Source organism: Apaloderma vittatum, unplaced genomic scaffold, assembly GCF_000703405.1.
Source record: "Apaloderma vittatum isolate BGI_N311 unplaced genomic scaffold, ASM70340v1 scaffold5813, whole genome shotgun sequence".
NCBI classification, from domain to species: Eukaryota; Metazoa; Chordata; class Aves; order Trogoniformes; family Trogonidae; genus Apaloderma; species Apaloderma vittatum.
Genome location: NW_009708588.1, coordinates 1 through 24,491, shown reverse-complemented (window position 1 = coordinate 24,491; position 24,491 = coordinate 1). Strand labels below are relative to the sequence as shown.

At 41.4% G+C, this 24,491-nt stretch overlaps 1 protein-coding gene across 1 annotated transcript in view; it reads left to right on the top strand.

Moving 5' to 3' along the window:
• The window catches only part of LOC104271816 (laminin subunit alpha-4-like), a gene marked incomplete at its 3' end in the record, with an annotated part of 34,747 nt that extends 13,933 nt beyond the window's left edge, over nt 1–20,814 (top strand). Inside the window, exons 2-3 of the mRNA XM_009866611.1 lie at nt 9,890–9,991; nt 20,690–20,814. Coding sequence (XP_009864913.1) covers nt 9,890–9,991; nt 20,690–20,814 — 227 coding nt within the window. The remainder of the gene's footprint in view (nt 1–9,889; nt 9,992–20,689) is intronic.
• Between the last annotated feature and the right edge of the window lie 3,677 nt (nt 20,815–24,491).

Below are 24,491 nucleotides of genomic sequence, written 5' to 3'. Positions count from 1 at the left end.
CTGTCTGCTGACCCTATGAATTAGATGTTTTTCACAGGTTTTCTAGTGAACGTGTGAGTTTATCCAGTCCTCTGGGCTGGGCTCCTGGTGGAGCAAATATAACTATAGTCTTTCCCTGCATTTAGCCCTTGTAAATCCCCATGTACACACACATGCTTTTGTGAACCCCTGCAATCAAAAAATACTCCTAAATATTGCACACCCTGAACCCTTGAGCCAGAATTTAGCCCCTAGTAGTTAAGCACCTTTTCTGTGGTTAGTAAAATACATGGTAGCTGAGTATGCTCACACACTATGAGCAGCATAGTCTGGTGCTGAGCTGCAGTTGCACACAGTGAGTACTGTACATCTGCGGGGGGTTATGTTTTGGCAACAAATGGAAAGGGATTTCTTCTTCAGGTCACCAAAGGCAGGAAGGTCACAACAGTGGGGCACAGTGTCATCACAGATCTTTTTGTTTTCATAAAGTTTACCAGAAGATTAAAGAAGAACTCAATCTTTGTGTCTATGCTTATGAATAATACATCTTTGACCTGAGGAATTTGAAACATCTGTTACTTTGCTCCCAGGGAACAAGAAATGGTCAAGAGTCCTTCAGTCTACAACAGGCAGTCTGGACTTTATAAGACTATGTTTAAACACACTGAAAGTCAGTTATGTCCTGAGTTGAGAAACAGATGTAGAAGTCATGTTGGTGCCCTCAGTACTTTTCTGATGAATGAAACACCATAAGTAGACTCGTATATCTGTCCAAGGTAAAGAAGATTGTTTTGTAATTAATGATTTCCAAGCACGATAAGCCATGCAATTTGTGCCTCTCCAGAATGGTTTTAAGCTAGGATGTCCATGGAGTCAAACACCTTACTTATTTACACTCCAATTTGGCAAAGCAGTATTTTTAGTGTAGAAACAAAAAAGTGTATCTTTTAAAGAGAAGCAGAAGATGTCCTTAGAATGGGGTCATGCTCCTTTCTGCACTAGAGCTTTGCTGCAAAGTTATTTGGGGAGTTTTGCTGCAGTCACCAGCTCTGGAGACTGTCAAAGTCACTCAAATCATCAGAGCCCTTCTCAACTGTATCTATGGTGCTTACCCAAACTTGAGCCAGGAATGAACATGGCAGCCCTAACAGGATGGCAGAGATCAGTCTTGCTCTCTGTAAAACAGGATAATCGTGTATCTCACAGGCATATATTAGAACTAAAGTCACCACAGTGAGCATTAACTAGTTTGGATGAAAATACAAAGTCTTAACAATAATTTGTTATAGATTTCTTTCCTAAATATGTCCTATGCTGTCCAAAGACATCAAGCTGAAGCAGGACTGAGCTACTAGCAGCAATAAAATTGATTTCTGGATAGTAAATATCCAGCAGTATTTTAAAACTGCTCCTAAGATTTATAACTTTGCTAAAGGTGCTAGTATGTTTTCTGCCTCACAAAGGAAAAAAAAAGGTATCTCAAAGACAGGCTGAAAAGGTTCTGTTTGCAGGTTTTCGAATGCATAAGCATTCATTGAGGAATAGGGCACCAGTGCAGAGTGATGTAATACGCCTCCGTTACAGAACTATCTGTAAATATCAGAGGAGACACTATCTGGACAAAGGCAAACATCCCATGATCATGTTCTGAACTGGCCAGAAGGAACCTAACTCTAATGTAGAAAGAGAATCACCTAGGCCTGCCAGACACCAAGATTTCCTTTAGACACACTCACTGTCCCTCCCTGAATATACTGACTGGTGGAACAACTGTCAAGAGGCCTTGCACTTCTCCAAAGGTGCAAGGTGTCCAGCAGTTTGGCCAAATCTATGTTATAGCAGTCATAACCTGGACGCTTCTATGCAGCACAGCACATCTGGCACGTGCAATATGTTTCATCTCCCCAGACTTCGTATGCAGTACGGGCACCAACACCTGAGCTGGCACTCCGAGTCCCGCTTCACAGTCAGCAGAGAGCAACAGACACAGTGGACCTAATTTAGATGCATTTTAGTAGAGAAGAAGTTAAACCATACGAAGAGTGTCTAGCTGGCTTCTTCCCATGTGGATGTCTCCACAGTGATGACTCCCAGCCTGCTGTGGTTTGGGCTTCCTACACAGGCAGTCCCGACTCCCAGCTGTGGAGGCTGCTGGCCAGGATGCCCCAGCACTCACATGGCCACAGCTGTGTCAACACAGCATTGCACCTGGGGTACAGAGGTCCTCTGAGGTTCAGCCTGGGACTGTCTCCACGGCTGACATATATGTGTCAGGTGGGACCTGCTGAATGTTGAAAATTTGGTGTGCTTTCTGTAAGTGCTTGGCTGGGGATTGAGTACTGATGAACATGAACACCCTATTGTAAGTGAAAAAGACCAGGAATCTTTTCGGAAAAGAGTTCTACCTATTCTGAGGAGACCAGAGAAATTGGAATAGTATCAAACATACAGTAGAGGACTGCTTTCTCAAATGTGTTTCTCTAATGTTCCTATTCTTAATAAATAATTGCGTAAATGAAAGTGCTAGGACGTATTCAAACAGGAAAATATCTTTATTTGTAGGGAGGTCAGTAGGCTATTTATCTTAAGTTGGCCTAAGCAAACAATCTTCAAAAAGGCCTCAGAACTGTGGCTGCCACTTCCAAATACTGCTCACATGAAAAAAAATAAACAAAAGCAAGCATGTTTGGGTTGGATTTGGAAAGATCCCCAAGGAGCAGAGGGCTGTTGTTTCCAAGGCAGTGGCATTTATTTCCAGCATATTGGTCTCTCTTTTTGATCCACAAATTTTAAAACAGGTGGAGGAAGTTTAGAGTATTCGTTCACCCCTATATAGCAAAAGATGTAGAGTTTCAGGGGTATAATATTATGTTGAGTCTAAACTTCTGTTTAGCTAAACCATTCCTTTCAGAAGAACAGTAAACCTTGATGGTAAACTGTCAAGAAGGGAAGAGGCCACTGCTCCACTCACAGAATCAAAGAATTCCAGAATCACGGAATGTTAGTGGTTAGAAAGAATCCTGAAAGATCATCTAGTCTAGCGCCACAGCCAGAGCAGGATCACCTACAGTAGGTCACACAGGAATGCGTCCAGGTGGATTTTGAACGTCTCCAGAGAAGGAGACTCCACACCCTCCCTGGGCAGCCTGTGCCAGTGCTCTGTCACCCTCACAGGGAAAAAGTTCTTCCTAATGTTTTTGTGGAACCTCCTTCGTTCCAGTTTCTATCCATTTCCCCTTGTCCTATCATTGGACACCACTGAAAAGAGCCTGGATCTGTCCTCCTGTCACTCATCTTTGACATATTTATAAACATTAATGAGGTCACCCCTCAGCCTCCTCTTCTCCAAGCTAAAGAGACCCAGCTCCTTCAGTCTTTCCTCATAAGGGAGATGTTCCACTCCCTTCATCATCTTTGTGGCTCTGCGCTGGACTCTCTCAAGCAGTTCCCTGTCCCTCTGGGGCTGAGGGCCCCAGAACTGGACACAATATTCCAGATGTGGCCTCCCCAGGGCAGAGTAGAGGGGCAGGAGGACCTACTAGCCACAGGCTTCTAATACACCCCAGGATGCCACTGGCCTTCTTGTCCACAAGAGCACCTTGCTGTCATGGTCATCCTGCTGACCCTCAGGATCCCCGTCCCTTTGCCCTACACTGCCCTTCAACACATCAGTCCCCAACCCGGTATCTGGGGTTGTTCTTTCCCAAGTGCAAAACCCAACACTTCCCCTTGTTGAACTTCATAAGATTTCTCCCTGCCCAGCTCTACAGCCTGTCTATGACTCCCTGAATGGCAGCACAGCCTTCTGGTGTGTCAACCACTCCTCCCAGTTCCGTGTCATCAACAAACTTGCTGATTGTGCTCTCTAATACCTTATCCAGGTCATCGATGAATATATTGAACAGCACTGACCCCAGTACTCCAGACCCCTGAGGGACCCACTAGACACAGGCCTCCAACTAGACTCGTCCCCACTGGCCACAACTCTCTGACTTCTTTCCTTCAACCAGTTTACAGCCCACCTCATTACTCAGTCATCCAGACCACATTTCCTCAGTTTAGCTATGAGGATACTGTGGGAGACGGTGTCAGATGCTATACTGAAACCCAGATAAACCATGTCCACTGCACTGTCATCATCTATCCACCTGGTTACCTCTTCATAGAAGGCTATCAGGTTGGTCAAACATGACTTCCTTGATATGCCTAGAGACAGTGCTAAGGATAAGTTGTGCCATCAGGGAAGAACTTTCCAAGGGTGGAGGTGAGGCTGACTGGTCTGTAGTTATACAGGTCATCAGGACTGGAGTGACATTTGCTTTCCTCCAGTCCTCAGGCACCTCTCCTGCTGTCCACAACTTACCAAAGATGATGGAGAGTGGCCTAGCAATGACTTCTGCCAGCTCCCTCAGCACCCACGGATGCATCCCATCAGGGCCCATGGACATACAGATGTTCAGATTGCCTGACTGATCCCTAACCCAGTCCTCATCAACCAAAGCAAACTCCTTCTTTATCCTGACTTCTTCTGGGGCCTCAGGCGACTGAGGCTAAATTTGTCTGATTGTTTTCATTAACATGTTAAAAACTTGGGCATTATTTACTCATGTGTCCTGCTTTGCTAGGCATTTATGGCTGATATGGCACCTGTCATATCAGACAGAGGGGCAACTTTTTTTATTTTCTTTTCCCTGGCCTCTGAGGTGAAGCTTGATAATATTCAAGTAGAGATTGTTTTGTTCACTTCTTTTCTTTGACTCTGTGAGACAGGGTCCCACAGTTCTGAAACTGTTGATCAATCGACATCAACTGATAAATATTAATATGAAAATAATTCACAATATGTGTCACAATTCTCCACAGATACTTCATTTGAGAGGTAGCCTATCACACCAGACTTTACAGTTGTCAGACTAAGACTCTCTTAAGTATATTTCTTCTGACAATATTTTTACCACCTTTACAGAACAGATCAGGCTGCAGAAAAATATGAACTTGAATGCATAAAAATATTTTCAAAATTAAAATACATGTCCAATGAACTTGCTACATCATCAGTATAAAACAGGTGAACAAGCTGTGGTATGTCAGTTTAGCTAGAGGTAACTATCTACGTGTGTTCTTAACAATCACCAGATGACAGGTAGTGAGAATTAATTTAATTCTCTTCCATTGAAGGCTAATAGAGCCAGTATGACTTGGGTAGCATACCCTAAATTATGCTACAGCCATTTCTCTACCTCTTGATATAAGAAGAAGTAATGTGTAGAGGCTGCCAGAGACACTTTTGCCTCTTGGCATTAAAAATCACCCTTCTACACAACATGTAGGTGTTTATGGCACAGGGTAGAACTTCTTTGTATTTTTACAGGTAGATTTAGGATATTAGGTTAATTAAGTTAATTTCAACTTCATCACAAGCCCATGAATTTGTAGGATACAACTGTGCCCAGGGTGCATTCACTTTTTCTATCCTGAACAGAATTTTGAAGTGAGAATCTGCTAAGTCATACCATAAAGTTTGATATTTGCTCCCATGCCTAAACATCCACACAGCCCGCTGGGGAACCTTCTCAGATCTAGAAGGAAGCACACCTTTTGACTCTATTTCTGGCAGCAAATAGCATAACGCTGCTGGCCAGCTACAACCAAGTCCCAGCTGGCACTAAACTTAGCAGTGACTTGGCAGATAATGTGCTGTGACTGCTAGTACAAGCACCATTTTTTTCAGATTCAGTTCCCTAAGTGTACCAGCTGTCTCCCTTTTACAATGGTTCTGGAGCCAAGCACCATCTTTTTCTTCTGGGTTTGTTTTGTATTAAATGTAATGAGATTTATGGACCAAGACTGGTAGGCATGAATATAATGAATATAACAAAAGCTAAAATTACTTAATGTAGAGCATTTAACCCTGAATCCACAAGAGAAAACTCTGGAAATAACAAACACTGGTGTGAATCCAAGGGAGCCTGTTATTGTGGAAGAAGGAGACCCTTTGTGTGTTTATACACTCACAGAAAAGTCAAAAGTTCCAACACTGACTAAAGAAACATGCCATGTTTTCTTACCATTAGATGAGAGAGCCAATGGCTACATCTGAATTACTGAATAAAGCAGTGTGGGGACCTCTTAGTCAAGTAGCATAACACAGCCCATGTCCACGTGTTGAAGCTCTCTCCATGTTTGCCCAGAAAAAAGCAGTCCCATACAGACCGTCTTGTGGGAACACATCTTAACAGATGCCATGCTCTGAGCTGTGCCTGGACGTTGTCAGGAAAATCACTGTCTGTCAAAGAGCAAAATCAAGGGAGAAAACAAACCGCCAGCCAGTATGGAAGTGCCTTGCCCTTTTTCAGTTGGCTGATGCAGATGTAACCACAGAGGACACACTGTGCATATTACCACCACAGCATTCTTCTTCTGGGCAAAGCAAGCCAGAAGAGGCAGGGTCACAGCAAACATACCTAACCCAGCACGGCTGCAACCACTACTGAGAGCTGGCAGGATGGAAGGAACACGCACCTGATTCTGCCCTCTGCTACATGGACATAGTTTGGGAGCAGCTGCAATGAAATTGGTGGAACTGCTTGATTATAATGTGGGAGTAAACTCATACCCCGTGTACGTGGCTTGTCTTCCGTCTTCTGCTCCATCTTGTGCTCATACCAGTAGAAGGGTCTGAAGAAATGGAATATGTCTACAGGCCCCACAGCATTCAGCACTGCAGCTGGTTCTTGTTTTTAAGAGTTGTAATAATTAAATCCAGATGCAAGGGGGGGAAAAATAAATGCACCATGGGTGTAAAATATTTTCAAGATCTCAGCAAGATCCACATTAGATTGGACTTTTCAGCTTGAACTGGAACAAACATTGTCCCTTGGGCAAAAAAAAAGCTAATAATTGTGAAGACATAATTGCTAACGCAGACTTAGCATTTTGGCCTACTAATTGTCTTCAGCATTCTGAAACAGACAGGGAAGGAAATGTTCCTCACTCAGTTGCCTACATAATGATTTTTCAGGGAGGGTACTTCCATTTTGTTGTAGACCTGTTTGTGCTTTGTGTGCAATTATTTTGTGCTCCTAGAACATTTGACTATTTTAATCCCTCAATTAGCTCAACATTCTGATACTTTTTATAAATATGATGTTGGCTCACAACTTGGAAGAGCTATCCAATCACTCCATTATCACTAGTAGGGCAAGGAGCAACAAAAAATATATCACAAAAATTGAGAATGCCTGAGAAAACTTCTGAACACATGGAAATTATCTGGATCCCATTTTCCCCTTATCTCCATTTCCCTCATAGCATTTATCGTTAGTACCTCATGTCTGTTTTAAATAGATGCACCCCTTGGTTTAAAATTCTATATTAAAATAGTGAGCATCAGTACCTTCCAAGTTTTTGTGATGAATTGAATAAGATGGGGAAAAACTGTTGCTGGGTGAGTGGAGTAGCTCACTCATGGCTGCAATGCAGGCATACCCTTCATTGAAGCATAAAGGAGATGATCTCTACAGCTGACTGAAGGATTTGTATAGACAACTTTACACACACTCATACATTTATGTTGTACATATTCACCATCGTAAGTAAAAAAATGATTCTGCTTAGACCTGCAAAACCAAGCTAGGACCACCCACCAGTTGATGGGCATCAGAGAATATAACATGCCTTAGATCTGTATGGGTGGAGAGAAGTATTGCCAAGACAGACACTGGGATAAGAATCTGTTTTTAATTTAGAAACTAACTGTCTGCCTTCCACAGTGTGTGGTGTAATCATTCAGCTGAAATTCTTAGTCTGGGGGGAGCCAGTCCTACAGCTCTATGTTAAGACTAAAGAACTGAAAGAAACAAGCAGTACAAATAGATTGTATTTCTGCTGTCCCAAAGTGGCTATGGTATGAAGACTTTTCCTCCTAGGAGCTATTATCTAAGAAAGTGTTTCCAAAGCAAACCAGATAAAATATTGTGTGTAAGAATGGTAAAGGCAACTGAGTTTTCCATTTATGTTCATCTCAGCTTTTCAGAGCTTTCTGGGATAAAATTGGATTAATGATTCATTTGTAAACCTCATTTTTAAAGCTTGTTGTTAGTCATCTCATTAGATGCATTCTTTTCTAAGCAAGCAGTTTATCTGGCTGGATAGAAGTATCTACCCACCCTTGAGAGTGGAAGCCAACACACCGAGGAATCTCATGATTGCTGACCTTTGCTACCCTGAGCTCCAAGCTACAACTACAGCACCGTGCAGACATACAAGTTCAGGTTCCAGAAGTAGTACAGCTATAGCACTCTGACAGGGTTAATTTGCCACAGCCACCAGCAGAACTATTTAATAATACTACCCACCGTCTAGTTTTTGTTGCTTGGTGTTCCATTGGATACTGTAGACTTGCTGTTCCTGTCACAGCTTACAGTGGGCAGGGGAAGTGATGGTTACCTCAGGGCAGAAAACAAATGATCCTTTACTTCAGGACAACCTAGAAAAATGAGTAAGAAGAAACAAAAGAAGTCTAGTAGTAATTGGTTCAGTACAATATAATAAGAAGCCTCAAACGAAAGAAGGATCATACCCTTCTTACTCATTTGAACTTCCCACTTCTCTCACTATTTGCAAGGGTAAGTGACCTCCAGAGCTGTAGAGGCAGCCACAAAATATATTCCAGGAGAGCCCAGCATATCTCAAGCTCTGGCAGCCACCTCAGGGACAGTGTTTGTAAATGCTGGCAGAAATAGGGTGTGGTAAATGCTTTCTGGAGATCTAAACGACATGCTAGGGCCTTCACAACAGCTCTGCAACAACATTGCAAGCGTTAGGCAAGGGTAGGAGACTTAGGATCCACAAACTCACGAGTGTACAGGGGTCTAACCTATTATATGTGCCACAGTGAGACTGTGCAGGCTGAGCAGGTGCTGCCTGAGTAACAGAGGTAGAAGTTCCTCAGTGGAGAAGAAAATAGACATAACATATCAAACAAAAACTGTCCTCTTTCATTTTATTTTCCAGTCTTAGAAGAGCATCTTAATAGCTTTGTTTGTACTTCTGTTTCCTTACAGTATTGCTCTCATTAGTATGTAGAAGAAGGTGATTTAAATATTTGCAATATTCTGTTTAACTTTGGTAAGCTTTGGTAAGCTATAAAAAGTACCAAATTATATACACCAGGCACAGCCACACATTTAAGAAATAACAAGAAAAATTTACCTTTCATGCATTCTCCCCCATTTATTTATTATGTCACATGAAGAATGGTTGAAGAACTAACTGTCACATCTCCCAGGGCCTGATTACTTCCTGGAATGACAACAGGTTATTGCTGGCACATCTCACCAGCCTCACAGCCAGCCAGCCAGTCAGCCCTGCTTTGTTAGCTGCCTCTCACAGCAGCCAGACAGCTTTCATTCAGAAGGGCACTGATCTTCACAGACAGGCTTCTGTCTCCTCTAGGCTCTTCATCCAAAGTTCATCAAAGCTTTGATACAAAGTAAAATTTCTAAAAATTATCTTTTTTAAGTAAAAGCTATTCCTTTTCTATAGATACACCTTCTTTACTGATAAAGGATCATCCTTTCTTGTTGACTGATCCTCTTGTACAAAACACAGTAAGAATCTACCAGATCCTCACCTGCAGGCAGCCACCCGCAGCTGGCCAGGGGCAGGACACAGGCAGGAACGCTGATAGGTTAAATACTGGAAGGCAAAAAAGCAAGCACCAGAGCAGGGAGTGAAAAAACAAACTCAAGTTCAGCAGTGTGTGTGTGGTCTATTACGATGGGGTTGTGCAATACGTTCTGCGGAGACCTGACAGTTGTAATTCTTGCTTTCCCCCACCTCTCCGCCAAACCTAACTCTCCAAATACGTATCCATAGGAAATACTTTATTTTTATTTTTTCATTGCAGGGGTGCCAAGAAGGATTTTACCGTGCCAGCTCAGGAAAATGCTCTCCTTGCAACTGTAATGGTAATGCAAACAGATGCCTTGATGGATCTGGAATCTGTGTGGTAAGGAATTCCTGTATCTTTTTTTTTTAATTTTATAATAACATGAACTCTTTCACGTTCTTTCACTCTTGCATGAGGCTTCATATGAAGGAAATATTTCCCAGGCAAACCCAAGAAACCATGGTCTGGCTCTTCTATTATTACTGATTCTCAATTTCAATACACAATAAAAGTAGTGTTGGTACCACAGGAGCTTTTTTTGCTGAAAAGCAATCATAAGTAGGGCCAAGATCAATACATTAAGATTATCTTGGGCAGATTTAATTCTCACTTACTTAAAATATCTCTGCAGGTTCAAAACACTTCCTGCTTGCAGTATCTGTGAGAGTCAGTATGCTGTGGAAAACTTTTAGTTCATTAGAAACATGGAAAGAGTTTTGTATACCTCTGGAGAAAAAAAAATGTATAAATCCAAACACATTTCATTCTTCCCTTTATGAATACAGTGCTATATATCGTATAAACAATTTACAATGGTGAGTGATCTGAGTCTATATACATGTGTTATCCATAGTGATTCTGCTGTATGGCAGCCTCCTGCTATGAAAGAACAGCATGAGGAGATTGAAATAATACACCATGGGAGAAGCGTGTTGAACTCCAAGGTAGTATTACAATTTCCCACATGTTCAGTCTCACTCAGTGTCAGCTCATATAGAAAGCTGTGAGTATTAGTAGTTAATCACTTGTAGCTCCAGAGCAAAAATCAGTGGAGTAAAAATAACCCCAATTACTAGTGAGCAATAGGAGAAGTAGTACACTTATAAAAATATGTAGGTTAACAGTGATATGTATCTAAACCACATAGCAAGAGCTAAGCACTAGTGTACTCTTTACAGGCTTGTGAAGCAGGAGTAGATCCCATTGCTCCTTGCTCGGCCATGTGTTACTTTTGACAAGTCATAAACCTTTGCCCTCGGTTTGTCTTTTCATAAAGTGGCCTGATAATGTTCACATACTTTGCATTGTTGCTGCCTATATGAAGTTTTCAGTTATACAGACACATAAAGCCCACAGACACATAAAGCCATGTTCCATGGCATAATTCCTACTGCTTTTTAATTTATGTGGGAAGAAGACAGTGCAGCTGTTCAGCCCAAGAACAACCTCAATGGCTTCGCCACTGCAGCATGCTTAGGATTGGTTGGTTTCTGCAGATCACATATTGGATTAGTGTTTTAATACTACATTTTTTAAAGTGGGTTTACACCACCAGACATTCTCAGCTACTCTCTTTCACATGCATAAAGCTTTTGCTCATGGGATGATTGTCCCCTTAACGTCGAGTGATGATGCCAAGAGGAAATTTCCAATGGAAGATTTGGCAACAAGAAAGAGAGCTTGACAAATACCTGCTTCTGATGACCCTTGTCACCAGAGAGTTTCTGAAGGAGAATATATGAGGTAGAGAAGTGATTATATGCTCACTTTACAAACACAACAGAAGACTTGTTTCTTCTTTTCTACAAAAATAAGGCCAATGTCAAGGTGGGGAGACAAACAAAAAAAACTTACTGTAGCAGCAGGAAATAATCTGAAAGTTTATGTGCATTCCCAATTTCCTTTTGTCCAGGATAAAAAGCTTTTGAAACCAGACAGGTAGTAAGGAAGAAAACTAAGAACTAAACCCCAGTTTAGTATTGAATGGCTTATTTGCATGACTTAAGGAGCCATTAAGTTCAGGCCATTTATTTCTGAATAAAGAACAGCAGAAAGGCTTAAGTGAAATAAGAGTGAAGTAGGGGAAGAGATCTGATCAAATCATTCTGGGGCAGAAAGGACTAGGTACCCATATGGCTAGGAGTTTCTGTGAAGAGATAGGACCACATGGCATGGAGAGCTCACTCTTTTCTCTGTCCTCAAATTTTTAGACAAATTACTTTTTTATTGCAGTGGTAACCACCTGATAGTAAAAACAAAAGATTCTATGCATTCAGTTCATTTTTAATAGGCCGTTGAAAACAAAGAGATTCTGTATTTATCCCAGATTCTGTATTTATTCCATATCATTAATTTTGTCATCTTCCATTTCTATCAGTATATACCTGCTATTTCTGAGATGCAACAGTGTTCTAAAGTTTTATCACTTACAGACTTTCCAGTGGCACCATATGTTACCCTGATCATGAGTCACAGATATTATGGAATGTCCTTAGCAGATCTTTAGAAGACCTGATGTTCCCTAAAATTAAAAGTTTCTGTGTCTGCATGTTTATTCACAAAACAGCATAATTTAAACATGAACAAAAAAAAAATAATTTTTAGTGTTAACTATGCTATCAATGAGAGAAAACATCATCAAAGTAATAATAACACTTATCAGTTGGTAGATTTTTTTTTAGTTTAAGTAATAACTAATCTGTAAGAACTGAATAATTGAACAAGGCAGTATGAAAATGAAAAAAACCACTCTAATTCAAAAAGGACGAAATATAAGGGTCAGACTCCATACAGTGTTCTAAGACCGTCATATTATGCAAATCCCCCAAATTAATTTGGCAAATGTAGTTCCCACAGCACACAAATTAATGAAATTTTCATTGGCCTCTGCCCTGAATTTGAAATCAAATAAAATTAAACCCCTATTAACAATGCCTTGGGGCAAAGTACACCTTTAATTTCTGCTGACATAAATATCTATCTTAGGGATTTGTTTCAAAACTTCTCTCAGTTTATTCATAGAGTGTAAATCAAATCCACAAGTCTCTAAAAGCTTATTGAATGGCACAATCAATGAACCAACAATCATCTCATTAGGTAACCAGACAGAAGAAATTATTGCAGACAGAGCCTTTCTTGCATAGATGTCTACATAAAACTGGTGCAGAGATCACTCACATGGTCCTGTGATTAAAACTGAAGAGCTACTCAGTCCATTTTGTTAGTATAGAAAATCACTCAAGTGTTAGAAGCAGAGCAGCCAGAACAGTGTAAGCTCCATTTATGATATAATACAATAGAGATGTCAAATAATGCTTCAGTTCACAGACATTATCTGGTGATGCATGTAAGTCCGGTAGAGGAAGAAACATCAATTATTTGTACCAATTTTAAATTTCAGACTTTTAACAAAACTTTCTCAATCCTAGCTAAGAGAAGGAACAAAAACGTCACTTGTAGGCCCCTCTAGCTTTTGATTTTGGAATTTAGGTGATTTTGACAATTAGGTGGTGTTAACTGGGTGAAACTGTAACAGCTGCAGGTGCCAGTCTGCAGACAGTGATGTACGTTTCTCCTGCATAAAGCCCATCAGGTTTTGCTGCTCAGAAGATATAGAGCGAATCTTTTACCCCTCTTCACTATCCTCCAGACCCTTTGCTACTGGCAACCTACAGCTGAGTTATTCCTTTACAGCACTTCCACTGAGGGTTCAACATTTGAAAATTTAGGCATGGGAGTGAGCTTCAAATGACTTGACAGCTGAGTAGAATGTCAGATCAGCCGTGATGATCAACTCTGAAATGAGTGGCATACGAAGGTGAAACAGCTTGTCTAAAGCAATGAGCTCTCATAGCACATGCAAGTAGTAAAACATGCAGGGATTTATCATACTAAAAATATTATTTGCATACACTAGGGAAGGGAGTCCCTTGAGGTGACTTCAAGATATTATGACAATGAGTCAAGATAAACAGTAAAATGGATTGAAAGATTGAAAGGATTTTAAAATTACAAAGCTAGATATCCAGACAAATTTTTCCTGGGCTGAATTACAAGTGTCTTTTCTGAGGTTTCTACTGTTAATTGAGGTTAGAACTTCATAAACACATGAAAACACATAGAGCAGAAAAAGTAACTCTGGAGGGAGCACTGCAGAAAAATGAGAAGGGTAAATTTGTTGATGTCTACCTAAAAATCTCTAAGTATTTTGTTATCATCTCAGTCCTGTATATTTGATCAGTATATCTATAAGCCACACAAAGATTACTAATAAATAAATAAATAAATAAATAAGACCTTTTGGAAAGAAGAAAAACCTAAGGATAATAACAGTGGAGAGGATAAATTCACTGGCATCCTTTCCAGCCTTTTATGGAATTTTTTACAACAGAGCGTATTGTCGTGTTAAGTGATTTGTCTTTAAGCATTTGGGTTCACAGCTCAGTGGAAAGGTTGGAACAGATTTGGCAGTTCTGCCCAAGAGGATAATATGTTCCACATGATTGCCAAGGCAGGTCTGGAGAATCGCCAATGGATCTACAATCATCCATCAAGCATGAGTAGAAAGGAGCAAGGAACTAGCAAAACTCTACAGCTTATTAGGTACTTCTGGCTTTAGCCTTTCAGCTTACAGCTCACTGTTGCTTTCTGTAAAGATGGACTACATTTATCTAGAGCGACCTGAGTGATTGATGTTTGTAAAGCTAATCAGAACTACAATAGTCTAGTAGTGAAATGCAGCCCTTCTCCAGAGTGTTTTAGTACGCAGTAGTTGTCAAAAGCATTAGTGTTAACAGATTCGTTTTCTCAAATACAGATAGTTCCCTCCCTTTTAGCTATATTTAAACTTAATATTTGTGGTCCTAACTGGTTTACTACTGTAAACTTGCAACAGTGATCCCCAACATGCGACCACTTGGTTTCTGTTCCCTGCACGGCCTCTGTAAGAGGCAGGTGGGAAGTCAGGAGAAAGTCAGGCCAAGACTGCAAGGAAGGGCTGCCTTTGCTCTCCTGCTTGCTCCACTGCTAGGTGATGGACTGAGAAAGTAGAGGACCAGGTGGTTTTGGCAGGTCATCGGCTCCCACTTCACTCATTAATACAGGACAAGTTCTACAAACCAAAACTTTGACATAGAGGGCATATGTTGACCCAAAATGGATCAAGGACTATTGTTGCTATTAGCATTATTTAAGGTTGGCAGTTGTCTTTACTTCAGTAAAAGTTGCGCAATACTTAGTGTTTCCTTTTAACGCCTTATCTCCTTCTTCCATAAGAAATTCTGAAAACTAACAGTGCATCTCATCCACAGTGGCTGGAGAGACAAGGCTTGAAATCATAAAACTCTGAGATATAAAAGATAAAACAAGTACATCTCCTGGCTTTCAAGTCATGCTGAAGTACTCTTTTTACTATTATTGTTTTGGGACAGCAGTGAATTCTAGTGTGCTGGCATGGGCAATGCTATGCAGTTCTGTAACCTTAGATATAAGGACATTTCCCAAATTTGGGAAAGTCTAAATCTACAGATATTCTACCTCAGGCCAACCTTCACTGGCTGAGCAATAAATACAGACTGCACAGCAATGTAAACCGCTTGCAGCTCTCTACCTACATAATACATTTAGCCTTGTGCAGTCTTTCTGCATTAACAGTTGTTATAATGGTATCTCTCAGAAGAACAAGAAATAAGGAAGAAAAAAAGCAAAATCAAAACTCAACAGTTCTTGCTATACTGTAACAATGACTATTTGCAGCTGCAAAGTAATCCAAACACAGAAATCATAACCAGAGTTTGAGGACAATTTCAGATTTCACATATAATATTTAAGATCCTGGAATTTGCTTTGGGTATTTTTGTTTTATTAACTTCACCAGAAGTCAGGCTGAGTAGTAACTTCTGGTTGCCCCTGGAAAGCCTCCCTACCATCCAGCATTATCTGCCTCACACGGGTGCACTGCACCACTCTGTGCTAGGTCCTGTCTGTCTTTAGATGGTACGCAGAAAAAAAAAGTCTTCTGGTAATTTCTATGCAGGAGATCCGGCCTGCCTAAAGTGAATTAAATGTTAGCCAACTGATAAGATCATTTCCCTAAAACAGCCTGAATGGCACATTTAATGAATCTGGTGCCTTTGAAGACCCTTAGGTATTTTTCTCTCTTGAGTTCAGTTTCCTACGTTAAGGCGGGGTGGATTCCCACCTCTGAGAGTTTCAGTTGTATTCATTTACAGAAAAGTATGTTTGTCTTGTGCTGGGAAACTTTCCTAGTACCTGAAAAGGATCAACAAACTTTTCATTATTATTTATGCGTAAGTGATTGTCCCCACATACTCGGCACTGGTGAGGCCACACCTCAAATGCTGTGTTCAGTTTGGGGCCCCTCACTACAAGAAGGATATCAAGGTGCTGGAGCGTGTCCAAAGAAGGATAACGAAGCTGGTGAAGTGTCTATAGAACAAGTCTTACGAGGAATAGCTGAGGGAGCTGGCATTGTTCAGCCTGCAGGAAAGGAGGCTCCGGGGAGACCTCATCACTTTCTACAACTACCTAAAAGGAGGCTGTATCAAGGTGGGGTTCTGTCTCTTCTCCCAAGTAACAAGCCATAGGACAAAAGGAAATGGCCTCAAGTTGTGCCAGAGGAGGTGTAGGCTGGATATTAAGAACAATTTCTTTACTGAAAGGGTTGTCAAGCATTGGAACAAGCTGCCCAGGGAAGTGGCTAACTTGCCATCCCTTGAGGTATTTAAAAGACGTGTAGATGTGGTGTTTAGGGACATGGTTTAGTGGTGGACCTGGCATTGTTAGGTTAATCGCTGGACTCAGTGATATTAAAGATCTTTTTCAACCTAAACAGTTCTGTGGTTTTATGATTTACTGAGCAGAACTGCACCCCATGAAGTGCTCTATATGGTTTCAGAACAGTGGTTCCAGCTTTACTTTCTAAGCAAATGGTGCAGAGGCTCAGTGCTGACAATCATTCCCAGGTCACTCCCCCATAACACCTTTTCATATGCTTTTCCTGTGTGTAAAATATAGGTAGTTACAGTAAAGGCCAGCTAGAAATGCTCACCCTGACTCATGGTACTCGATGAGAGCAGTCGGATCAGCTAAAGCATTTTCTAACACAGGAACATACACTCCAGACACGCTCTCAGCTGACAAGCTGCTGCTGGTGTACTGATGGATGAATGACTATATGCTGTAGCCTTATATAGAAGCTTTTAAAAGCCAGGCTATTATTATATTGGATTACTTTCTCTGAAGCCAAAGTGAGGAAGGGAGAGCTCTGCCTTGACTTTTGCTTTATGAAAATAAAGGTTGTATTAACATGGGCATACGGAAAGAAATGAACATAGAATTAGTATTATTTGAAAGACTTTACAAAAAGAAGAGGAAAATAAAGCCTAGTTGTGATACTTCTAACTGCATGGTTGTAACTGTCTTTGTGACCTTTACCATGTGTCATTCTGTTCTGTACAAAGACAAGCAGCAATTTCTGCTGAACTTCAGTGTTTGGTGTCCTAAGATACATTTCATTTTCTAGAGATTTTTACTTCATTTTTTTGGTTTGTTTTTCAGAGGAAACCAAAACAAAAACTATATACTGAGTTTCTTTATTTGAGAAAGTAGACACCAATATAAGTAAACATATTTCTACAATTTTGTGAGAACACTTTAATGAACCACTCGTACAGGGAAGCACGTCTTTAAAATCCAATTTCACAAAAACCACCGTAAATGGAATTACATTTTTTCTTCCTCATTATATCTCTTTTGAAAACAATCTCTTTAGAAGCAAAACACTTTTCTTAAACTACCAAGTTGAGTATCACCCATGAGTTGAAGGGAGGGTATACTCCCTTCCTTCAGATATGTCTCCCAGGCTTATGGCATTCAGCTGTTTCACTGGAGAGGCAAGCTAATGGAACATTAAAAAAAAAAGGACATATTTTTATCACTGTAAAAATATGATTCTAAATACTCACGGGAGATCTGAAATGTTAAATAAGATAAAGCTACTTTTACATAATCACTAACCAGAGAAAAACTATAAAGTGCCTCAAGCACTCGGCTAACAGGGCCTTTGGGGTAAAAGAGCCTTTCAGCACTTCCCTCCAGTCTGGAGGATGAAAAGCTCTGCCGAGTTAAGGAGCAACATTTGCTGCCCTGCTCTGTTCATCACAATTTTATCCAAGCTTTGGAAACCAGTAACAGATTTATTCTGATAACACCCATGTGGTTTGGAAAGCTGAGGATGAGAGGTGAAGTGAATGACTCAGAGCACAAACGAAGAGCACCATAAAGTCTACAACCGGATGCCGCCCAACTGAGGCCTCCACCAGTGCTGCAGACACAGGATAGCTCTTTCTCTTCAAGCGCTCAGTGCCCACACTCTCAACCCTCTCTTGTGGTACATTAACATCACTTTTTCATGGAATAATGACAACTGCAAACTATTTTTAAAACCGTCTTGGCCTTACAGTGCCTTCTGGCTCATGCCGTGTGCCTCAGAGTTGGTGCACTCTTGCCAGAGAGGAGTACGAGATCTGGACATCTCCCCATCGCCTGCCTCCCACTCTGCCCTCATTTGCTCTCAATTTCACTGCTCTCACTAATTTTCATTCCTTGTTCACCTCTTCCTCCTAGCCAAGATTTCTGTATTCTCTCATTTTAGAGCCTTTTACTTAAAATAAACTTCCAGTTTTCTGTATTCGTAAATACTCTCTCCTTTATGGGAAATATTACTGTGAAGAGCCACATTTAGCTCTACAAATATTGTTGTCTAATCTGTTTAAAGATGCATAGAAAAAGAAATTTACTTTTTCTTTTCCTTTCCTTATCTTATTCTACTTGCTGTAGACTTCTCTGGCCAAATCACAGCCTTGTAGAAACAAATAACTTCCACAACGCATTCTCTAGGACTATAAAGCATGCAGCAAGACAAAGAAAGTCTTCTAGAATAAAAAAGATCTGGGCTAAACTAGTGAGTCCTAACTAGAGAGTTTTAATGGGATACAAATAAGGAAGATAGTTGGCTCAAAAAAATCAGTTGTTTTCACAAGGGTGTCCTGGGCAAAATTCTACCATTAAGTCAAAGTTACAAGACTTGGATGGAAAACTGATCTAGCAACGCCTGTGGAAATGAAACTTGACTATTTGTTTTCATTGAAACATCTTCCACAATTGCATTCCTCTTTCCTCATACACTTTTTTCCGAAGAGCACACCATGTTTGGAGTAGAAAGTGAGTTTCAAATCTGTAGGGACTGGCTCAGACAAAATATTGGTAAGCTGAGCTCACCCACCCTCAGCCTGATGCTGCTACAGAAGCTCTGACCACAGAGAGGCCAAGGTGCCCCTTGCCCCATGCTGGGGAGCTCCCTCACTCCTGAAATCCCACACCCAGCTTCCCTGTTCTTCCAGGGACTGCCAGCTTCATCCCGCTGCTGACAACGACTTCTGTAACGGGATTAAATGATTGCTGGAGAATAAACTGGGGCACCATGGTAATTTCCTAGCATCTGCTCCAACTCTGAACATAGCACAGGAGGTCCCCTGCAGGGCTCAGATGAAGATCTCTGTGGCCCATATCGGGTGTCTAGTGGTGGCAATGGGAGTTGCTGTTTGGGGACAGCACCTACCTTGGCCCCTTTCTGAAGTCCCTGCTTTGTACTCCAGCAGCATCCACAATTGCTGTAATAGGGTTGGTTAAAGGTACATATCTCCTGAGTTCTTTTAACACCCATTTATGAATCTGTCCCCCATGTATTTCTCTACAAAATTCCTTTTTGCCCTGCAAATACTGCATCCTTCTGGCAGCCAGTTGGAGAATTTTCTTACCTTCTGTGCACAGAAGAACCTTTTCAAATCAGTGCCCCCCAGGTCTTGCATTGCAGGATTTGGGTGGCCTGCATTCAGCTTAATTACCAACTTTGTAATTTTATATAACCCACTCTGTATCAGTCACCCACCACCTCACCATGTGCTGTGGGGGAAGCGCACAAAACCTGTGGCATCTAGGAGTGTCCATTTGCAAACCAAAAGCAATAACAATGCTTACTCAGGCTTGCAGAACTTAAAAAATCTATTCAGAATTGTTTACAGGAGACCTTGACTTTTTTTAAGATTGAAAATATTATACGAGAGACACAATTTTGTAGCTAGCATCAGGAAATATGTTGAAACAAATATTCTGTATGGATTACCACAACTTGATTTACTTCCACTGATCCCCAGAAATATCAGGTAGTGGCTGATTTGTCGCTTCATGAGGAAGCAAATTTCCTCACAAACATTAAACCATGGAGACGAAACTTGCCTATAAAATGAGTGACATTTTGCACAGTTGCTCCATATTTTGTAGAAAGGACACTTACAGAACACTCCTGCTTTTTCCCTCCATTAAGTGGACCTCCTGCTTCTTCCTTCTATTAAGTGCAGCTCCTTTAAGCCTGAGAACAAGATGTAGTGATAACACATCCCTTCATGTTGTAGCGCTTTTCATCACAGGAGAAAAACATCAGAGCCAGTGGTATATTAGCCACCGTTTAGAGACAGATCTCCCCAATGTTCTTTTCCAGTTATCACATCCAAGAAGCAGACTCACTGAAACCTGTATCTAGGCTGACATCTGTTGATAAGATTTACCATGAGATATTTTTCATTTTGTTTTGTGCCAGTAAAAGGGATTTCTTTTCCTGCTGGCACATGCAATTCTAAACAAGGCTAAGAGCTACACCTGAGTGTTTCTGACATCTCTGACTCCAGGCAGTGCTGCTTCTGCTCCAGCACCCAGCAGGCACATATGCCTGTTTTGTCCTGTACCACACCTTGCCAACACTCACTGGCTGGCCAGTGTAACCATTTATAGCATTTTTATTTGCAGCAGTGCTAGCTGGTTTGGCTGTCAATGCCTTGGAGGGTTAGGGTCTGGCATTAGTCCCTATTCTACTTGGCTGGGTCATCAGTTAAATGATTTTGTTCTGAATTAGTCAGCACCTCTGTTTAACTTTCACCACTCTCTGTCTTTCCACCAAAGGACTGCCAGAGAAACACGACAGGAGAGCACTGTGAGCAATGTCCGGACGGCTTCATTGGTGACGTCGTCAGAGGAGTTCCCACCTTCTGCCAGCCCTGCCCCTGCCCCCTGCCAGCACTCGCCAAGTACGTAAAGAGTCTTTGCTTCTCTTGGATTGGGCTGGCTTTGGCCCTTTCCAAGGTGGGATCAGCATCCCTTCCTGGATGCAGGAGACCAAGGCTGCTGCCTTTGTCAACCAGGGTAAAATAAGAGGACTACCATCTGCTCAAATTTATAACTACAGGAAACATTTAGAAGGTGTAAAAAAGTATCTTTAAGTGCTCATATCAATTCTTACCAAGAGAGAGGATAAAATATCTGAGGAAATTCAAGTTTACCCTCTTTTATGTAGGAGAGATTATTCAGCTGTCTGGTTACTTTTAAGAATCCCTCAAAGACCAGTTCCTGAGAAAGGTGGCATCAGGGATGTATGTGGCTGAGACAGATAGACAGAAAGATCAATTCATGATCTCTGAAGGGTAAAAAAACTACAGAAAGCATAGCCTATCAGTATCCTGAGTCAAGAGCATGTGGATCTGGTTACTACAGTAATATTTAGAAGGAAATGGATGGAGGATCCTGTGACAGGTATGATGCTCCTTTGGCTGATGCTCAGCTATTTTGGGGTGACAAACTGAAGCCTGACAGAAAACCAGAATCCAGTCAAAGAGCTCCATCTGTTAACAACTTTGTACTCTCAGAAGAAACATATAACTACAAACCATGATTGGCTATTAGAAACTGCATCAGTAATGCAGCTGAAAGAAATTATCAACTTCCTCTCATTTGAGGTCCATGATCTAGGAGAGAGGCATCTATGCAATTCCCACTATAGCACACAGAGGAGACTAGTAAATACTTGCCAATGGGTTAAAATTAATTTTTAGAGAGCTATATACTCCCCTTTAGTGGTTTCCCGTTCTGCTTTCAGCAAAGTTTCTCAACAAAGGGGAATTTCCTCACTGTGTTTGTTTATTGTTGCTATAGGATTACTCATACAGCCTTAAGGTGGGATGAGCTGCATTTTGCTCAGCTGCTCCGTGGCACAGGCTCAAAATGGCAATGGAACAAAATCACTCTGGCCAAACTCCCGCAGATCACCTCTTGGCTTTTGCAGTGAGCTGCGGACTTGTGAGGAGGGCCATGGGGTGGAGAACAGCTATTGTTGAAAAACTGCAGCTTTGCCTGGATTACAGAGAAAATCCTCCAGAGACAAGGGAAGAACCTGGCTTTTCTCACATGTAGAAAGGCTTGGGAGTTAGCAAGCTCATAGAGAAAGCAGACTGCTTTCTCCAGTTTCAGTAGGGGCTGCAATGCCGGAAATAGTAGCAATACAACAGTCAGAAGCAGTGCTTTTTCCTTAGCAAAGAAAAGTGGGGTTTTTTTCCAACCTACAGGGCACAGAGCAGCTACTTTAGTGTAAGGAGCTGCTCTCTCAACCACAACCTAGGGAGCACATGCCTGAGGCACTAGCACATGAAGAGCCCCAGTCTCTGAAGCTTGGCCAGTCAAGCAAGGCCTAGTCTGCCCTCCCTACAGTGCAATTTGACAGAGCATGGCTGAGTGTGCATTCACTCAGCCCCTGCCCTGCAGCCCACAGGGCTCTGCAGCAGTGCCCCCCAACATCAGGGAGCCAGCTGACCCACCAGCCCAGCAGGGCTTGGTGTGGTGGGACCATCAGGTCCCTGAGCTATGGGCTCTCTCTGCCAGTGTTATGGGAGGTGGGCACAGAGGCCAAAGAACATTCCTTGCTTCAACATGTTCCTTTGCCCTTCTGCTAGGGTCATAACGCCTCTATATTCCAGACTGCTAGAGATAAGGAAGCCCCAAACCCAGAAGGACAGCATTGTGGGAGATTGGGAATGGAGAATAAAAGTTGCAAGGAGCCTGAATGCAGATGCTTCAACATTAGCAGCAATATAGGAGTTGGACTTGACGATCCTCCCATCTCAGGACATTCTATGTTCTGTGATATGTCAACCTTTTAAAACTACCTCAGTAAAAACACACTTCAATTTTTCACAGCTCTCCCTCAGACAAGTTGTGAAGGCGGTAGTTAAAGGAATATCCAGTTACCATTTTTCTCATACCCTTATTTTAATGTGCAGAAATTGCCTGTTCATCCCATTGCATGAGAAAGAAGACCACAGCACAGCCTTCAGCTGGGGCTGGAACAGACAAATAATGATAATTGAGCAACACTCAGCCTTGCATAACTAAATTCAAAGAACAACCATTCTGTCTTTTCTTTTTTTTTTCATTTTTCCTTTATCAATCTTATTCCACTTATATTAAGGCAAAACAGCAGTTTTAGCAGAAAGTAGTAAACCATTAAAAGCCTTAAATAAGGAACTTCCAAAGGATGTTGTTTTATACCCTGTTTTACCTCAGAAATATCCAACGAACTAATAACAGTTACACAAAGTAACCAGGTCTGTAAACTAGTAGACTCATCAGATACATTTTTTTTTCTGTCTTCGTATCTGTTATTCTGGGAAATTTTGGATATTACACATGAAATATAATGTCATCTCTTTGGAATAAAAAAAGGAGGATAGAGATTCCTTCACAGTCAAGCAGATGTTACTTCTTTTAAACCTGAGGGAGTTGTACAAACTTTTTCTCCCTGAAAGATCACAAAAAAAACATAAAACTGCAGGAAGGTTTCCATCTTATTTCATAAATTAAACCCACAATGTGGTTTTTTTTCAACTATGTGAAGGAATTAGCCTTTGTAAAAGAAGAGGAAGGCTGCCAAACTGTGATGATTTTCTTTCATTTCTCATAAAAGCTTTACAGAAGTTAATTTGTGAATTCTGTGAGAAGAATCTCATTTTATGTGCTCTCTTGGTATATGAAATACTTTGAGACAGCAGAGATCCAGATGCAGATTTATTTGACCCTGGTTGTCCAACCAGCTGAGAAATCTTGGTGGGAACTGAAATTATGTAGGAATTCTTGTCACTTTTCAATGCTGCTCATTCCAGGAGCAAGCAGTGCATGGATCACATTCTTTTCCATCACTCTGAGTCTTTTGTCCTTCCGTGTGGAAGGGATGCAACGTGGCCACAGCTGCCCAGCCCCGTACCACTCAGGACCTGCATTTTAGCAACCACAGCCCTGCAGCTGCCACTCACTACCCTCGTCATACTCCAGTGCTGGCAGAAATTTACTCACACATACTGCAAACTAACTGGAAACATCTTTAGGACATTATGTCTTTTTCCTGCAAATGCATTCAAGACATGTCAATCACTGTGTTTGAAGTGTATATTACATTTGCACTTTCCATATCTGGCTGCTGCTGTTCCTTGGGTCTCATATTTAGTTAAACATTCGTTAAATCCTGAAAACATAAGAAAGCAAAGGAAACCATGACTTAGAATCATGGCAATAAAAATTACAGCCTGAGCCATTACTGCAACCAGTATCAATACTGTCCTGGGTTTAGCTAAAAACCCAGTCCTATTTAGTGATTTTTACTTGCCAGTTTAGTCTCTTCTAAAAGGCTGCACGTTCTGAAGTCAGCAGCATGTTTTTGCAGACAGTGTGCGCTACTGGCAGTGACAACACCTGATGTTTACAGTTACTGCCTGGGACTGGGATGCAGAAAGGCTGATACTTATTCCTGTACTGACCAAGGCCACTGCTGGCTCTTGTGTGCCACGCTGAGGGTGCCGGGCAGTAAGAGGGGTCACAAGGAAGTAAAAAGTTGCACCTCCAGGGAGTGAGAAACAGGATAGGTGACCAACGAGAGTATTCC